A 20,057-nucleotide genomic window follows, 5' to 3' on the forward strand; every position below is an offset into this window, starting at 1 on the left:
CATCTATAATCTTATTTTCACTGATGAAATGAACATGAGCTTCTCCCAGACTAAATTGGTACCATCGTAGGCCACACACTGGCATTTTCACCAAGGAGACAAAAAAAGAAGAAGACAAAACGCTACATAGAAATCAGTGCATTTAAGTTAGGTGCGCTTAGCGAGTGGCAACGCAAGATGGCAGCTATGGCGGGTAGGTGGCATTACAGTACTTTCCTGCATCATTATCTCACATCCTGCCCGGAAGTCAGACCCTATTTCAAAAAGACTTGATAAAATGCTAAGACACTAATAGTTGGTAAAGTTTCTCATTTTACATTATATCAGAAAAAAAAGTGAAGAAAATGCTGAATGATTTGGGTCCTGAATATATTCAAGAAATGCTGATTGAATACAAACCCAGCAGGGCTCTGAGATCTACAGACTTGGGTCAACTAATGGAACCCAGAGTTCAAAGTAAACATGGCGAAGCTGCATTTAGCTGTGATGCTGCACACAAATGGAATAAGTTGCCAACAGAAGTGAAGTCAGCTCCGAGTGTAAATGCTTTTAAATCCAGTTTGAAAACGTTGCTTTTTTTCCCCCACATACCATTGATTAAGGTCTTTTAAACAGTTTTAAATCATGTATTTTCTCTTTTATTATTATTATTATTATTATTTAAAAAAAAACTTCCTTACGCTAAATGTTTTTAAAGTTTGCTGTCTGATGTTTTAACATTGTCAATGTATTATGTTCTTTCAGTCAATTTTGTAACCTACTTTTGTTTTCTTGCTCTGTTACTACTGTGTTTGTCGATGCTTATTTCCTTGTGTAAAGCACATTGAGTTACCTTGTGTATGAAATGTGCTATACAAATAAACTTGCCTTGCCTTATTAAGAGGTGCGCTGTACACTTTTTTAGTCTTAAGTATTCCAGGCACAGCTCGTCTCCCTGTGTGGCCTTAACTATAATTAGACACCACAGACGTGTAGAACCATAAAAATGAAGAACATAATGTAAATGTTTGACACTGTCTTAAATTGGAGTTCACTTCTTTTTTTTTTTTTCTCTCTCCTACTGAGTGAGCATAATCATCAGATGCCTTCAAATCACAAAATCTCATTCAGCTCACTGGATTGAGGTCACTCAATCATCATTATAGAGGTGATTATGGATATGTATAATATAGATAATGTTCGTCATCATATATTGTAACTAATCCACACAAATAGCAAGTGATTACTGATTGTGCAACATTAATATTGTCATTCCACTTAATATTCATATTAGGAGATTTTCCATTCCTCTGTACTAAAATTGCTATCTTCTCTATGATAGCATATTGACTATTAGCCTGTTAGCATCTTACACTTCTACTTGGAAATGGGAAATAATTACAGGTCGTGATGTGAAATAGCTTTCTCCACCTTACTTACTTGATGTGTGGTTTGTTGAAGATGCACACGGGATAGTCATGTCATGATTGTTATTTTGTTTTGATTTGAAGTGAAAATAGCTCAAGATAGGAACAGCATCCTCCTTGTCATGTTGACAAATGAGACTTTGTGTGTTGCGAATGTGGCCGTCAAAACAAAATACACATTAACGCTTTCTCACCACAAAAAAAAAAAAAGAATCTCTTTGACGGCTGGTGAGAATGTTTATCATCCTTCCCGCTATTCTCTCAGATGAGCTGCATCCAATTCAGGCGGTGCCACTTTCCCCCCTCCTCTCCATAAAAATGTGCAATGCACTGTAGCATTCCTATCTGCTGCCAGGAAGCTGATTGAGGTCAATCTGTGATTTGCAAGCCTTGGACCCCGGGGAGCGGCCGTGATATCACAGCGGGGGCTTACAGCTCCTCCTTCTCACTTCATATCTTCACTTTTGTCTACAAATACTGACTGCACTCTCGCTTCTTCAACTCAATATTGACATTCAAATCCTAAAATTGCTGCCCATAAAGTTAGAATCATCTCAATTTATTCTTATTAAATACATATCACCTTTTCACAGCAATCACATTGGAGAAGACAAACAAGACTATATCACAACATTTATTCGAACTTTAAGAGCAACAGTGAACTGATGGAGGGCTACACAGAGAATGAAGTCTAAGAAATAAAGTCTCTTTATAATATAGTATATATAATATTACCCCCAAGTCAACCCCTTGACACTATAATATGTTGTGCGGGCACCCACTAGTCTAAATGCGGTATTCTGATCAATATTGCGTTTGTGTAATTTGTTTCAAGCAGTAAAATCCCCCCCAGGGGGCAGCCATTTTGCTACTTGCTCTTGACTGAAAATAACATCACAGTTGCTTACTGCTCAGGTAACAGCCAATCACGGCTCAGCTTCAGAAAATAGGTGAGCCGTGATTAATGCAGTCTAACATAGTCAAAAGCTGATGTAATTCTTGTGGCGTATGGCTAATGCTATTTCTTTACTTAAGTCCGCGGTCATGATTCTTGGTGTGCTAAAGAAGAACAGAGGATTTTGCGCATTTTCAGTAAATTCGCTTTAATATTCAAAAACAATTGGATGGAAACCTGACAATTGTTATTGCTATTGTTAGCCTAGCGACCAGAAGTTAGCATGCCGCCATTCTCCAAATGGGAAAAAACAGACAAACTAACATTTTACAACTACTATATTCTATGCAAATACTACTTGCTTTATCAACACAAATTCCCCACATTGGACTGAATTATTTCATCAATTAAGCGATTAGCATTCCCATCCCTACTTTCTTGGCTCTTTTAGTCTTTTTTTGAAAAGACTCACTCCAACCTTGCCGTCATGACAGAAGGGAAAAAGAAAAAGCTGTCAGCTTCCATTTGAAATTTCTCCAGAACAAATTGCGAGCCTGTTTCTTTAACCATCGGCCTTGGAAATCATTTCCAATTTGCTTTTGACTTCTAGTGCTATTTGTGCGCGCGTGTGTATGTGTCACTCACTTCTGCCGAATTGTCACACATACCAGAAGTGATGGTATGATTTATGACGATTGGTTTCCTGACCCTGTGCATGTGGCTGTTTGCTGCTGCAACGTAAACGAGACCTAACATCACATTGCACTACTGGTTATGGGATTCGGCGGCACGGCAGGCGACGCGCCAAGTAAGTGGCTGATGACTGAAGCTTATAAATGCATACTTTAGTATAAATAGGCAAAGGGGGGGAGGGGGGGGGTATTTGAAGATGTCCTGGCTGTTACACCTTGACTGTCATTGGTCCAGATGTTGTTTTTGCCAATGCAAATGTAAGAGAATGTCATGTTAACCTCAAACACTTTTGAGAAGTTTAAGAAAGCAAACAAACACAAAAGAGTAGGCTCCTTGCTTTGTCGACATTTCAAAGCCTTTCGTTTTTTTTGCTTTGTCCTCGAGTGGAACTTTCTGTTGTAGTTGTCGGAAAAATAACTTCGTTTTTTTTTGCTCTGTCCTCGAGTGGAACTTTCTGTTGTAGTTGTCGGAAAAATAACTGCGCTGCCCTAGTTTGTCAGCTTATCTTTCATGCGTGCAGCAGCATCCAGGAAGTGGTTAACCTTGGTAGTGTGGCAGTCGACGGACGTCTGGGGCTAACGGAAAATGAAGAATGTAAGCTTTTTTTTTTGCAGCTGTTTGGTTAGAAATGGAGATGTTGACCTCTTTTTTTAAAACTAATTACAGAAGTCTTCCGTGAAGACAGCACAGTCGTGCAGTCGTTGGCAAATTGATGATCAGTTTGAATTTGAATCTCAGCTCATACAATACGGTGGTGCTTTGAGACATGAATGACCCGTGACTTACAAGTTTTTCCAAGATATGAGCTGTCGTTTTTTTTTTTTTTTTGGTCTGACGTGCGAGTGCTGACTTCAGAGTCTCAAGTCTCGCTCAAGTGTTACCCCCAAAAATGTGTTGCTGTTATTTTATTTTTTGGGGTGGGATGGAACAAATGAATAGTATTTTCATTCATTTTAGTGAGGAAAGATGATATGAGATATGATATCATATGAGATACAAAAGTCATCCTCTCGATAATGACATTCCTCTCTCTTTCACTGTTCTCTCAGATCTGCTGCTGAAACCACAACAACAATGCTGATGACGAAGACACTGACAGGAGGAGGCCACTGCCGGAGGTGCAGCCCTCGCTAGACTTCCCCTCGTCCGCGTCGCTCAACACCCACCGCCCCCACCCCACCCCAACGCTTCGCCAACATGGCCAACCACCTGGAGCTGATCCAAGAGCTGCAGCAGCTGGACAAGGTCCCCAGTCTGGAGAGGCTGCGGGCGGCCCAGAAGCGCCGCACGCAGCAGCTCAAGCGATGGGCCGTGTACGAGAAGGAGATGCAGCACAAAAAGCGCAAGGCGGACAGGAAGGGACGCAACGCCAACGGCTACCAGCACGCCGAGGCCAAGAGGCGAGTGTCGTTCGCAGCCAGCGTGGCGCTCTTGGAAGCGTCGGCCAGGAATGACCCGGACGAAGGTAAACGCACTCGTTTGCTGCATTACATGCAAAGTCAGAGACGCAACAGCTGAAGGCCAAGATTCCTTGCGAATTAAAATAAGCGAAGAAGAAGAAAAAAAAGACGAAGAAGAAAATAGAGAGCATGCGCATAGCGAAAAACAACGCGCCGTTCAATCGAGGTATTCCGAATGCGTTTGTATGCGCAAGAATTCGGGTTTTAACCCAGGGGTCTTATTCGGGGTTTTAAAAACACGAATAAGAGCATATTGGGTTTATTACACGAGTTTACATGGCCTTACAAAACCCAAATATTGCCAATGTTCGTGTTTTAAAAGGGTTTATTGCCTGCATGCAAACGTAGTCAATGTGAAACAAATGCCACTGTTGATTGTTATCACTCCAGTGTGCGACGGCTGCGCAAGGTCAAAGCTCAGAGAAGCCACACCGAAGCAGTCCCTCCACACGTTCGGTATCACCCCTCCGAAAATACCACTTAGCTTGATCGCGCCCACTTGAGCTGCCAGTTAATGAGCTGAATTTGTTCAGCTAGGCCAGTGTTTTATCACCGGGGGAATAATGGAGTTGTCACGCCGAGCATAAACTCTGCCAGTCTTTTAATTAAAATTTCTACACGGATTGGCGCGCCTGGCCCGCCCTTCTCTTTTGGAGATAGTACAGTAAGTGTTTTGCGCTTGGGCACAAACAAAAAATATTTTGCATCAACTCAGATGCGATTCCTTATTTCAATTAAACTTGAACATACAGTAGACTGCAGTGTGACAAATGGAGCCGCTGCACATCCTTTCCTTGAGCAAGCTGTCTTTAAAGTCTAAGAAGGGAATATTTTTATGCAAAAGAAATCTTGTGAGAAAAACGCACACAAATCATCAGTAACGCTAAGGCTGCCTCATTATTCCCCAGCGAATAAGGCTCTCATGTAAACTTTTGGAAATGTGAAGCCACCCTTTCATATATCGCCTTCTTAAAATAATTGCCTAAGTCATTTTCTCAGATTTAAAAAAAAAGAAGAAAAAAAAAGAAAAAAAAAGAAGCATTTGCATCACGAGGAGATGATTTTGGTAACTTAGGTTTAGGTTTTAACTTTAACTTTCATTTTTTTCTACTGTTTTCTTTAAAGCAGACATTTTATTCATTTTTCTCACAATTTCAAGCGCAAAAATTGAGGAAAACCCCCAACTTCTCCTCAAAAATATTTTTTAAAAATTGAAATATGCAAATCTGCAGATGCCAAACCACGAGTATGTGGGGGTCCTCTGTACTGCAAATATTGGCTCCAACTATTGGTCGTGGGCGTCCTTGACTACTACTAATAAATATTGGCTCAGAAAAAAAAACACATATCGGTCTAACCACTACTTTAAAATTCTTTGTTGCTGCACAACCTCCGGAGCACCGTGAAACTGAGAGCATTAAAACACCTCACGATGCCGCATTTTCATATGATACATCTGTTATGCACTACGCATCACGGACATTAGTGTTAATAATAACCTGGCGTTAACATTGAACATGCATGTGCAACATCAGACACCTGACAGAAGATTGGCGTCTCCTTTGCACTTGTGCAGCGCGGCTCCATTGATCTGTTTCCCGCTTGCGTAATGAAGGCGACCATGTGAGGATGACTGAGATGAAAGAAAGAGGCAGGATGCGGCCCGGGTGGCAGCTGGATGCTCTTCTGGAGCTTTTTGGGAGGCTGACAACCTCGACTTTTGTCCCCCCCCCCCCCCGGTTGTCGCCCAAGCCCGGACTGAACGCAGCTAGTAGCATGTCATGCCAACGCCTCCATGACACGAGATCATACAGTACGTTGCTTTTGTTGTCCTAAGTGGCACGATTCAGATTGGCAGCATAAACTGACAGATGGGAGGCACTCATTTGATTTGATACAAGCTTGACGTCCTCAAAATACAGTGTCTGATGCAGTGTGCAATCACAAGTAATAAAAGAATAGAAAAACGTGGCGTAAATTTGGTACATTAGAGGTGCACGTACCGTTCAAAAGGAAAGCCAACAGTGGCCAGTGGATTAATGCCAAGGTTACCTGCATTTAAACCAATGGGCATGAGGTAATAAATGGAGACAGTGATATACAGTAAATAGACAGTCCAGAAAATTGGATATGCAGTAACCACTACATTGGAATCTGCAGTGCAAATCCAGCCTTAGGAGGCTCCCATAATGGTGTCTACATTATGAATGAGCCTGCTGGCTGTACAGAATCACACTTAAAGAGGCTGCTTTATAAGGAGGGGGGTACGACTGGAGACATCGAGCTGGTGACGCGGATCCTACACTTCCTCTCACGGTTTTATCAGATAAAACGATCCAAACAACTCACGGGGCCATCTTTCAAAAAAGAAATACGCGAGATGCAAGAATAAGATGCAGAAAACGGAAAAGTTGTGGTGACCCTCAAGTGAGAGTCATTCACCTTTAAGTATGACATGTTTCTGGCTTCCAATTGGATGATGGACATGAAAGGGATGAAAGGGAGTGGCTTGCTGCTTGCTGTGAGAAAAGTCAGTTTTGCAGCGGTTGTCGTCATTTACCGCATCTCTACAAAGTGTCAGTTTTTCCCCCAATGATAGGATAGTGTGATGGGAATTGTATTTTTTTTTAAAGGTTAGAAATGGCTATCCAATGACACAGTGGCGTAAGAAGTTTTCCATTCACCATTAGTGAATTTCCAACCTCGAGGTTCACAAGGTTACAAAGGCACGTACAGTAAGTGCCCCACTGTGTTTTAAGCCTTGAGACGCATACCCAGGTGTCTGGTTGTTATGCCAAAATGATTGTTTTGACTACATTGTTATGAATAGCAGTGTAACGTGTGACAATTTCACCAGCGTGTTTTCACCAGTGACAACACGCTAATTACACCTCATAGCCACTAGCAATTATAACATCCAACTCCATGTTGGAGAAGCCTCAACCTAAAATCCACCGTCCATTTTTAGACGCTCACATTTGCTTTTGGTTCACCGCCTATTTTCCTCCCTTTTTCCTACTGTGTCATTAGCATAAAGCGCACGCAGGAGGAGCGGGTAGATTTTCGGCTCCAGCAAAAGCCGGGTCGGCCTCATGGAACAAGCAGTCTTGCGTAGTTATTTGTGTGCAAATGAGCTCTCTCAGGAGCTTTTTGTCTTCTTCTTGTGTCTCGCTGGAGCGAAGCGGCTCTGCTGCCGAGCATATGGCCGCATGCGAGCGGCACTGGAGCAAGGCGTAATGTGATGCAATTAGAACACATCACCGTGCATGGGACACCTTGCCGTTATTTCTTGATCCATTCCGGGTAAAATTGGAGATCAGTGAATCGATTCAGTGATATTTTCTTCATGGGATTAGAAAATGTCTGAAAGAGGCGCACTCAGACGCTACAATATAAACAGAATTTTCTAAACATTTTATGCTTGCAATTTTGTCAAGTCAAGTTTAAATATGTTAAAAACTTAAAAGAAAAACTATTAAAGGGATACTAGACTCACTGAGCCATTTTCAGCAGTAAAAAGTTCATATTTAGTCCAGAATGAATTTGATAACTTCATTATTTTTCTTGTACAATTGATAGCTTTAAAAACAAATTCTTCCACTTGCTGTCGATTGAAGAAGACATCGCCTGTGCCGAGGAAGTAGGTAACGACCAATCATGGCTCACCTGTTTTCTGGGTTTGGTCAGCAAAATGATTGGTCGTTACCTACTTCCTCAGCACAGGTGATGTCACCTTCAGTCGACAGCAAGTGGAAACATTAGTTTTTAAAGGTATTAATTGTTCATGAAAAATAATGAAGTTATCACATTCATTCTGGACACAATTAACTTTTTATCACTGAAAATGGCTCAATGAGTCAAGTATTCCTTTAAGCTTCCTTCCTAATCGTATTCATTGTAGTTGGATCTGTGAAGTGCCAGTCAACCCATTGTCTATCTTTATAAGTATAATAATACTCAATTTTGATTGACGCTGTGGGAGAATTATTAAATATAGTCAGATAGTGGTAGCAATTATTATTATTATTATTTATTTATTTTTCTTTCTGGAGAGCTTTCTTTGATCCTTCCTCGGGTCTCCTGACAACCTCACGACTAGCTGGATTTTGAAGTATTCGGTTTATGTGAACGGTATTGGATTTTTAATAGGTTTTAGGTGAACTAATGAATACACACACTCACACATGCACACACACACACACATGCACATACTCACCCACGTACAAAATAAAAATTAATAAAAAAATAAAAAAGAGAGCAATGATGATGACATGTCAAATCGGTAAAATTACCGAATAAACAATACTGAGCTCTCCAGAAAGTGGTAGCAATTATAATGCATCAACCGAAAAAAGCTGCGTGCAGAAACAATTCAGCAGAGCATGCACAATTGAACAGCTAACTGACCAGAACTCATTGACTAGAACTTATAGGCCATTTTCTGTTTGTTTATTATTGTTGTGGTTGTAGCTTGCTGTGGTGTCGAGGCGCACTGCATCACACGAGAGCTGCTGCTAACATCTTGTTACCATAATTAGAAGCACGAGTGTACATCAGTAGTGGCTCTACAAAAAGACCCCCGCAGCTGCTGCTGCCTAACACATTTATAATGGAATTGGACCAAGACCAAAGGGAAGAGAGGAGCTTGTTATCCGTTTTAATTCTTCTTTTGGCTCTCATAAAAAGAGCAGCGATTCATGAGCGCAGCGAAGATAGCTACCATTAAAAGTGGATGAGCGCCCATATTGTTTATTAGGGTGCAATATAGTCCAAAACGGAGCCTCTTTTCTTTTGTGTAGTGTGGCAATTTTCTTCTCCTCTTCTGCTCAGCTGAGTAGTGATCCGTGACAACGGGCCTGTTTACTGAGCCTGTTTCACCGTTGAACTTTTGACAACTGTCGCGTGAGCTGCACACTCCAGTGCTACACTGACCTTGCGTCACATCTGTACACCAAGCCCCCCCCCCCCTCCCACCACTACCAAACCAGACAATCGTGACTCAGCATTTTACGTGCGAATGCCTGATTTATTAAGAGAAGTTGCTTAAGCTGACACTTTTTGTGCGAAATTTACAACATCTTGCACACTTCCAATTAGAACGGAAATGAGATATTCAGTCGGTAAAGTCATGACTTAGCAAATATGAGTAAATATCAACAGTTTTAGAGTGCCGGTAACGCGTTACAATAATTCAATAAAGATGTATTTTTCTGTCAAGACAAATGCTCAAATATGTCCCAAATTATTTGTACGTGTGTACTTGGGCTGTCTTCAAACTTATAATTTGGTTTTCTGAGCCAAAGCAGAAAATGACGCATTTTGCATTACACACGTCTTCCTGTCATAACAATAAGGCGATCCGTTGTCTTATACAGACGAGTCTCAACAATAGAATGTAATGAGATGTAATACAAGAGCTGTATGAAAAGTCCTGCCTTCACAAAGATAACAATGCTCAGATTTGATTCACAGTTTTGAAATTGTTTATCTTGGTCACATTATGGGACTTTTTCAAATTGTGAACAAATGCATAATGTTTCCTTTACAACATCCAATATTGTTTTCACAAAATAAATGGTGTCCTATGACAGTGTATTAGGGCCACATACAAATATAAAAAAAAAAATTGGGGGGGGGGGTGGCTATATTCATAGAAAAAAACTCTTCTATTTCTGCAGCAATTAGCATTAGAATATAGCTAAGTTTTTCATCATTATCTACAAATCTGTTTAAAACTGTGGGTAAATTATCTTTTTTCAACATGACCCTGGTTGAAGAAACGACCATTTCTTCAAAAGTATAAATATATCTTTGGGACACTTAATTTTTTTTTAAATAGAATGCATTTATACATTTTTTAATGTTTTCACTGAAGCAACCCCTGTATATCTTTGAGACACTTAAAACATTTCAAATAGAACGTATTTATAAGTTTTTGGGAGCAAATGAGTTAAAAAGTGGCAAATTTGCAAGGAATAAACCCACAGATTTAGGAGAAAAAAAAACACGGCCCTAATACGCCGTCGTGGTATCCGTTGCCATACTCATGAAATCAGCAGACTAAATATGAGGAGCGTTGAGGCCGTTTGCTTCCCCTCGCCGAGCGTCACGTCATTGACTTGAAGCCATGAACATTATGCCGCAGTTGATTACTGAAGTGTCATTCTGTGCTTGAAGCCACGCCGCCACGAGGACTTGGAGATAAGATGTATCCTTGCGCCTGCGACATCTATCACACTGTGTCAGGATTATCATCGTCTGAGTACCAGTCTTAGCCTGCAGACTGCGGTGGAACAGGGCAGCCGTGTTTTAATTATGCTCTGTCAGCCTCAACACCGACACTACTGTATTTTCAGATTATTCCTTCGTCTTCCCATCAGCAGCTCTCTGTGATCAGCTTCTTTTTTTTTTTTTTTTTTTACGACTTCTCAGGGCAACCTGAAAGCCAGCTCAACTATTTTCTTATTTATTAATTATTTTTTTTCAAACCACCTCCTTCCTCTCATGCTTTGTCTCCATAAATTAACATTCGGGTAAAGATTCCCCCAGACGTTTTTGCCGCCCCGTTGACTGGCAAGAGCGAATGACTCATTCTGCTCACGAAACATCATTTAGGATTACTGAGTTCCAGGCTGACGTTTTTGCTTATTCAGTCGCATCATTTAGCAAATGACTGGCCTGTGTAAATGTGACGCGTCAGTAATGGGCTGTTTATTACACTCGAGCGGTTCACTGATCCCTTCCGTCATTGTGTCCTTCGCTTTTACAGCCGTTTGCGCCACTCGTTTTCATTTCCTTCATTTGATTGCGCTCCCATTGAATCAACATTACTATCAATGGAGCCAGGATGTTCGTTTTTTTTGAGTGTGAACATCGGCATATGTGGGGTATTATTGTTTCGAGGCATTTATGCATACCCCCGTTGGAAATGAAATTCCAGATAGACATTTTTTTGCAATGATCAACGTGTACACACACTGAACAACGTTACAACCAATTAGTCGTGCTATAACGACTGCCATGGGGGAAAAAAAAGGCTCATGGTTGCATGAACAGTGAAAAGATGGACGATGACGCTCGAGTCAGACTTCACACCGAGTTAGTGGTGCCATAATGATCGACGTGTAGATCAACCAATAACGGAAAACGCAGACAATGAAAGTAGTACACTGAATGATGTCACAGCCACCTTAGTGACGCGACAATAATTGAAAAATCGGCCACTATTGGATCCCTTTAGTCTCCCTCTTCTTACTTCCATGGTAACTGAGGTCACCATGGCCTCAAGGTACTCAGTGGCCGTTCTCATTTTGCATCATCACGGCTGCCACTCGGGCCTCGGTCCTCGGGCTGGAGGATAATCAGACTGATTCTGGGTCTACATTTTTTTTTTTTACCTCATTCAGGCGGCGGGGTGTTGGTGTTCTCGGATCCTGCGGCCTCGCATCGCTGCTCATTTAGTTCCTGGTTACAAAATACACCAGTTCGATTTTTTTAAATTGAACAATTTTGCCTTAAATGACTGACCCCAACCTCCACAATAGTCAACGAATAGCCCCTCCTCCCTTCACATAATCCTGAAATAGGATTTTGGATTATCCGCCGAGGATTAGGCCTCACCAAACCGAACCAAACTAAACCAAACCAGAGTGCCTCATCAGCGAGACACAGAGCATCAGAAGCACAAAAAGATGATTGAAAAAGTTCTTTGGAAACCTCTTTTGCATTTGATTGAAAACTTAAATTAGATTTAAAACGATGATGCTGATAGAACTATCCAGTCAATTAAGTGATAGACCAATTAGCTTTTTTCAAGGCCGATACTGATACCAATTATTAGTAGTCAAGGAAGTTGATAACCGATGTTTCAAGAGAAAATATTAGCATAAAAACAAATAAAACTTTTTTCTTTTAATTTCAAACATACAAAGAATTGACAGCTTAGTTTTAAAATTATAACAAAAATGAGCAGGTGAATATTTCCAATAAAGTTTTCCAAAATTTCAACATAATTTTTCTTTTTAATTTTTTAAAATAAAAAATGTAGGGAGTTCCCAGTGTCAGCATAATTTTTTATAAAGTAAAAATTGCTTGCATGCTAATGCATGTAGCTAATTTGTTTTTTATGTCAGGTTTCGTAAAAAGGTTTCAAAAGATCTTCGCAGACAGTGAAAAATTGAATATATTGTGACAAAAAAAGCTGACTGTGAGTGAACATCTTACAAATCCTGATGAAAAGCCTAAATTTGCTACGTTCGCAAGCATTCACAGCTCGGCGAGATACCAGCTTTATTGGCCTTCAGATTCGTAAAAAGGCCGAAGCCGATATTTGTCCAAATGGCAGATATTGGCACCGATAATCGGTCTATCCCTAATTCCCTAAAGAGCAGATTATCGTTTTGCAGAAGAGAAATATGATCTCTCAAAGTGGTTCCATTGTTTCTATTTCTTTAAGACCTTTTGCGTGACACCAAATAAATGCCCCTACCCCCAAGATAATACACCAGTGGACCCTCGTACCATGCACCAGTTGGTACCAGAATTCCACAACCAATGTACAATGTATACACATTGTCTAAGTGCGTACAGGGATGCGACCTACGTGGAGATTCGGCACTAAAAGCTTTGGCCTCGCATAATGTTCGTGCCTAGATGAGACTCACAGTTCGGGTTGACTCCCCGCCGACTTCACTTTTCGTTCCTCCCAGTAATCAGAGGGTGTCAGCCATCTTTATGGCTCGCAGCTGCACAAGGAGAGACGGCAAAGCCAAGACGAAACAAAACAAACATTTGTCTCCCCAAACTTTATTTAGCACTACTTTTCACTCTCTTCGCCGCACATCGATCAAACGCCAGTCTGGGCCAGACTTGGAAACAGTACCGTGTCGTGTCAGTTGGCCTGTGTGAAAAAAGGAGATTCAGAGCTGCTGTGATAAACAAAGGGACCATTTGTTTCAATCTTCTGAGGGCCATTGTGAACATACAATATATATGAAAAAAATAATACAACACTATTATGACATACTGTATGTAGGAGGAGTTTAACAGACTAGTCAGCTTAATTGATTTAAATTGTCCTCTATATCTGAATGTCAATATTAGTCGGGATTTTCCAAAAATTTTCATCCCATGCTGTGGTGCAACCATGTTTCTATTAGGGGTGTTTAAAAAAATTGATTCGGCAATATATCACGATATTACAGCGCGCAATTCTCGAATCGATTCGATATGCGGCCGAATCGATTTTTAAACATCATTTTTTTATGGGAATATTCAACAAAACGTCTTACTTAGGGTTAGGATTTACACATTAAGCATGGAAGAATTTTATATTAATGGAACATTAAGCCGTAATATTTTATTTATATTTATGCAACCTGTTTGTTAAATGCAGTGGCTCAGTTATAAGCCTGAAGTTTCAGATAAATAAATACATTTTCATACAAATCTTACAGTGTACGTTTACTGATTAGTATTTTCAAAATTTGAGTATAAAAAAATAATAATCGCAATAATCAATTTATAGCTTCGCATTGGGATTAATCGGTATCGAATCGAATCGTGACCGATGAATCGTGATATGAATCGAATCGCCAGGTACTAGGCAATTCACACCCTTAGTTTCTATACTGGTGCGCTTTTATTTTGAAGGCCTTAATCGATCCCCGATCGTTTCCCAGCGGACCGTAAGCTTGCATGGTGGAATACGCCTTGCCAGCTGTGTGAATCCCTTGGTACACCAATACGACACACGCTATCAAAGTGGAAAGAGAGCGGGGAATTATTCCACTACAAACACAAAGAAACACAGCAGAACCCCCTGCTGCGGTGGGCCCACAGTGACGACAGGTTTCCCATTAGGCCAAATTGGGCAAACTTTTACCTGGCTTCCCCAGCAGCAAGAACACAAATCAGGATGATTTTCTTCACGGCACGTGCCTCCATTCAACCCGCATTACTGTGCTTTTATTCGAACGCGTATGGTTTTGTGTAAATTCGATCTATGAGCTGTTCATTGTCGGTAAGGATTATTGCAAAACATTCCCCCCCTTGCCATCAGCGACTCGATGTTTACTTTCATCACATTAGTGTTTGCTTTCAACAAAATGGGCCATGTCCAATATGAAGAACACTTTTCCAATAGGCTTTAATTCCTGAAAAATACATAAATAAATAAATAAATAAAATAATAATAATAATTTACCCAGATCTCTGCATCTTACAAACTAATTTTATCCTGGTTTAGTCTCAACAACAACAAATCGATTATCTAATCGATCAATCAACTAATCTGATTCATTTTAATTTTGCATTAAAGTATATTACAAAAAGCATTATTTCCCCCTGATTACTGTTTATTAACCAGTGATTGGTGTTTATTTCATACTTTTTATTTGTATAGGGATTTAAAAAAAGGGGGGGGGGGGGTTTATGTTGTACTATTTTACCGGTTTGGTTTGCAAATATTTTATTTTGATTAAACACAGAAGATAATCAGTCTTCTTTCACGAAGGACGACAGAAATCAGTGAACAAATACTGTTAATATGCTGAAAATTTGAGGATTTGGACCATTTTGAATTAAAAATAATTGGCTCCAAATGATTACTCGGTTGTTAAAATAGTTGTCAATGACTTTGCTAATCGATTACTTGTCGATTAATCGATTAATTTTGACAGCTCCAGTAGAGGTTGTACACAACATTGGTCATTGGTCTCTAATCGAAAACACTGATTGAAAATCTTCAGTCTCAGGAAGACTTCACTGAGTGTTTGGCACCTCGCGGAAATAAAAGCTCATATCCACACAGCTAATAACGTCTGGGAATTGCCGGCGTCTGCAATAATTCCTGAAGGATTTGCCCGCTAACCACACCATCGGTATTACCTGTACAGAGCAAAGCAATCGCCCGAAGCGATGTGTTATGTTTATTCGATTTCGTAGCGACCCCGTACATCGCGGTGTCCTGCAGCGGCGTCGCGTACAATTAACGAACCCTCAATAGGTCATCATGCGCGGGATAATTATAACGTGTGGCAGAATGCTAATTATATTGCCGCTCTTCTCCCCAAACGTCCCACTAAAACCAATGTCATTTCCATGCTACTTATGGATGTGCCCTACTTTCTGTGTAGTGGAGAGCCGAGGAAGGCGAGTAACACATTCTGATCAACTCCTCTGGCAAAAAGGAAAAAGGAAAAAAAAAAAGTAGCTTGCTTGTGGTAAATAATGCGTATTCCCACATATGTTATTTTGATTTTTATTCTCCACACTTTTTTGCCGTGTAACAACTCCCACATAAACAAATTTCAACTTGCTTCAAAAATTCACTATATAGCGTCTGATTCCACATTACTTACAGTATTCGCACAATTTAACGTTAAATATCAACTTTTCCGCATTCATTTTCAATGGGACAGACATTGAACTTTCCACGCCCACTTCCATACATTTAACTTATCATCATCACCAGGTGTCTGATCCTGCTCGTTGGCACAGTTGGCAAAGTGCATTGTCAAGTAACCAGGAGGTCAACATTTCATAATTTATCTCTCAATTTACTTCATAAGCATTCCACATGCATTCAAATCTTAGCATTCAGCTATTAGCATTCCCGCGCAATTTCTCCCCAAATTGCACTTCGTCTAGTGAGCATACAATAATTATCCGAATGCCTCCAAGATTTTTCTTTCCTATGAATAGAAGTCTTGAAATCTTGAGTGGAACTGATTTGACCGATTGACTGCCGAGCAATCCAGGATGTCGCGCACCCGTCTTGTCTTGTCAGCTGGGATAGCTCCAGCTCACCGGGAATGCTAATGACAAAAAAATGCTTGTAGAAAATAGATGGATAGACAACACTCGTCACGATTGTCAGGCCTGTTTCGTAAATATACAACCACGCGGTAAAAATACGGTCTTGGGTTTTTACAGCGCGTCGCTCCCTCAGAGGGATTATAAACCACAGTGACATTTTAGTCATATCACATAAAGCATATCAAGCGTATCTCAACGCCGTCGTTTAAGCCCGTGTGAGAGAAGCGGACTCGGCGGCAGATGTTATTGCCGCACAAAGATTTACCGCTTCAATACCACAAAGTGAACTTCGGTGTGGAAAATCGTCGATGCCCTGTTCCACCTGTCGGGAGACGCGCGTTAGCCGGTTCTAATTTAAACCTGCCTGCCGCTCGATGCCCGAGAAGCGAGAGCCCTCGGGAGCCATGTTGTGATTCAGCATCCATCCGTGCAATAAAGTGTCCACTGCTCTCGTCCCGCCAGCAAAATGTTCCTGCTCGGTGACAAGAGTAGCGTTTCATGTTAAGTCACCTCAAGTTGATGGAGAAAATTACATGAAATTTCATCAACAGTTTGGGTTGTAGGTTTGAAATGATTCATCTTGATCTTCTTTTTTTTTTTTTATATCACAAAAACTAGGCAGAGTGTGTCGATCTTTTTTTTTTTTTTTTTATCCACTGAAAGTACACTTTGGCGATGAAGCGTTTTAATAAGTGTTATGACTCGGGGGGTCCACAGTGGCGCCCGCATTATTGCCTTTGAACTGTCTCTCGGCCCACTTGGGACGGTCCTATCGCTAACGCTAGCGGTATTGACAGCGCGCCCCCGTCGTGATAACAGGAAGGAAGGGTGCGCTCCTTTTCCTGTGCCCTCGTTTGTTGACATATCTTTTTTATCTTTTGGGAAGCATCTTGTCCAGCTCCCCTGCCGCTTGGAATTCACCAAGCCCGCCCAGGAAGTCGAGTGCGAGATGTGTGCGGTGATTGCTTGCGACGGCAGATAATCGCCATGGTGACCCTCCCATATAATGGATTGCTTTTTAAAGACGGGTGTGTGTGTGTGTGTGTGTGTGTGTGTTGTGTTTGCTCGTTCACAAGGAGCGGCGGCGGCGGCACAGACTGATGGAGCCAAGTCACCCTTGCTTGAGAGATATTTTATAAAGGCGACATATTTTGGAAAGCTGACTTTTTAATGGCTTGTATGCAAATAATTGGGTCTCTGGAGAGCCTGCTCAAGCATCAAGTATGAAATTAAACAACCAAATAAAAAAAAAATGAAAAAACGCACACATCATCACGCACTGGGCTCACTTAGTTGTTCTAACATCTCATTTTGTAAGACCGTTGTGCCCTAACAAAAGTCCGTGTCATTTCAATTCTATTGAGGCTGTTTCGTTGCTTGTATAATTTTTTCGATTACTAACAACAATTTCTTAGTATTAATTGTAGGCCTGGGTATCGATTCTAGTTTCTTCAATCAATTCAATTTCGATTCACAAGAGTTCAGTTTGATTCGATTTCCATTTTCCCCGATTCGATTCACTTTACTTCAATCCAATAATGATTAATTATGGAACATCATCTTCTTAAATATCAAGGATGTGATAAAAAACATTAAATTCCAAATTAAATTTTGTGGAAGGAAGTGACTGGTTAAATGATTTTATGTTATAATCACTTAAGTGTTACACAAACATTGGCATCAACAAGGATGAGATGAAAATATTTTCATAATTCTAAGTTAATAATTGTTAAATATAAATTAAAAAGATTCTAATTGTCTTAAAGTTCAGTACGTCAGGTATTTCACAAATGTAAGGAAATACTTTTAAATTCATGTGATCAGTAAATTTCAAGCAAACAGTACCATATATACATTTACGGGAAAAATAAATATTAAAATAATTGATTCATGGTTTTATGAATCGATATTAGGCTCGTAAAGGAACATGGATTCATGATGGATTATTCGATTTTTTTTAATGACTTCCTATGATTTTGTCTCGCTCTCCTGTGTTACTGTGACCTGAATGCTCCATCTTGATTGCCACCGATAATTAATGAGAGTCTGCGTTTGTTTGCTGCTGTCGCTTTCGCCTCCTTTCAATTAATACAGAGCAGACAACCTCGTCCTTGGCCATATTTACGGCAGACTTTGACGTGACAGAACGACTCTGTCACGTCAACTCCAACGCAGCTGACTACCAAGCAGAACATAGCGGAATAGTTCCACGACATTACGCACATTGGAAACGCGTGAAGCAAAACATACCGAAATGGAGGGATGTTGTGCTAAAAAGTAATGGGAGGTTGTTTTTTTTATTTTTTTTTATTTATGAGCTGTTAAACAGACTGGATCTCTTGTAGCAAAAAGACGCCAGCTCCTCTTAAAGTAAATGCATCCTCAGGCAAAGTCATCTATTTTTACACTGTGCATAAAGCCAAAGTCACTTATGTCCTAGAGAACATACAGTGATTTTCCTCCTTTATGAATGTAGATGAACGCCGCTAAAAGCTCAAGAATACCGCATCGAGTCAAGAATAATACATCACTTTGGCACATAAAAAAAAGAAAAAAAAGCTACAAAATGTTTGACATTGGTTTTCACAGCACGCTGGCTCGAAATGTAGACAATGGTCTCTCTGTCATTGCCGTGGCAACCATAGATAGTTAGTGGCGCAACGCTTGCCGAAAGTTTTGCCGTACAACTAAGATGTTTATTTAATTTAAACACACAACAGTTATGTTTAGATTGACTTACTCAACCTCTAATCATGTCTTTCTTTGTTAAAAAAAAAAAACGAACACAAAAAACACTTAAAAGTGGAAGTCAACCGTAAACATTTCTTGACAATAATATGTTATATGTGACCTCACTATGACATTCTGATTCATATTACATTTGTGGAATATGAGTTATGAAGCAAAATCCAGCCTTTTTTATCCATCTCAGGGGGGCGGCCATTTTGCCACTTGCTGTCGACTGAAGATGACCAATCAAGATGACCAATCACAGCTCACCTGTCTTCCGAAGCTGCGCTGTGATTGGTTGTTACCTGAGACCTGAGCAACATGGAGGTCATCATCAGTTGACAGCAAGTGGCAAAATGGCCGCCCCATGAGATGGATTAAAAAAAAGGCTGGATTTTGCTGCTTAACTCATATTCCACAAATGTAATATTAATCCGAATATTATATTTAGACTAGTGGGGCTGCATATGACATAATATTGTCCTTTTTTTTTTAAGTCCCTCACATGTCTCATTCTTTGGCCTGTTTTATTGTTGCTGGTTGTTTTTTTTTGTAAACAAGGCAGATGGCAGCAGGATGTCACTAACCATCACTTCCTGCTCAGAGGTTTACCTAAGTTCAAATTGCTGATTTATTTTCCGTGTGTGTGTATTAGTAGAGGCAGGGTTTATCTCTTTTGGCCACCAGACCGGCAGACGCTATAATAATCCTTTGTGTCATTACATCACAAAAAACGCCCCATGACAATAAGCCACACCCTCACCGGCAATGCCATCCATATTTCTCAAGGTCAATTAGGTGACATCCCGGCAAGACTGTTAACTCTTTGACCGTTCCCGCAATTGCGATTGACTCATGGAACGAGGATCGACTGGCAGCAACATTGGGGACGAAAGGAGTAGTATTGGTGACATAGCGTTACATCATAATCATAATCGATGACATCGTTTATGTGGCACTGGCCTAGCAGCACTGTTAAACCCTTACTGGCAGCATAGCAACAGGCACTGTCGTGTCCATTTCGGCATAATACGGCAAAGTGGAAAAAAAGTGGCT

The 20,057-nt window shown here is 40.5% G+C and overlaps 1 protein-coding gene across 3 annotated transcripts in view; it reads left to right on the forward strand.

The window, feature by feature from the left end:
- ppp1r16b (protein phosphatase 1, regulatory subunit 16B) overlaps nucleotides 1–20,057 on the forward strand; it is a 49,624-nt gene that overhangs the window by 11,521 nt on the left and 18,046 nt on the right. For 2 of the 3 annotated variants that reach the window (XM_086088047.1, XM_086088048.1), the window contains exon 2: nucleotides 4,044–4,459. In XM_086088047.1, the coding sequence (XP_085944173.1) occupies nucleotides 4,192–4,459 (268 nt within the window). In that variant the 5' untranslated portion in view covers nucleotides 4,044–4,191. Of the gene's footprint in view, nucleotides 1–3,018; nucleotides 3,110–4,043; nucleotides 4,460–20,057 lie in introns of those variants that run through there. The other variant, XM_086088049.1, reaches the window with a different exon arrangement.

This window comes from Leptonotus elevatus, chromosome 10 (genome assembly GCF_054856555.1).
Source record: "Leptonotus elevatus isolate MCC_2025b chromosome 10, RoL_Lele_1.0, whole genome shotgun sequence".
Taxonomy (NCBI): Eukaryota; Metazoa; Chordata; class Actinopteri; order Syngnathiformes; family Syngnathidae; genus Leptonotus; species Leptonotus elevatus.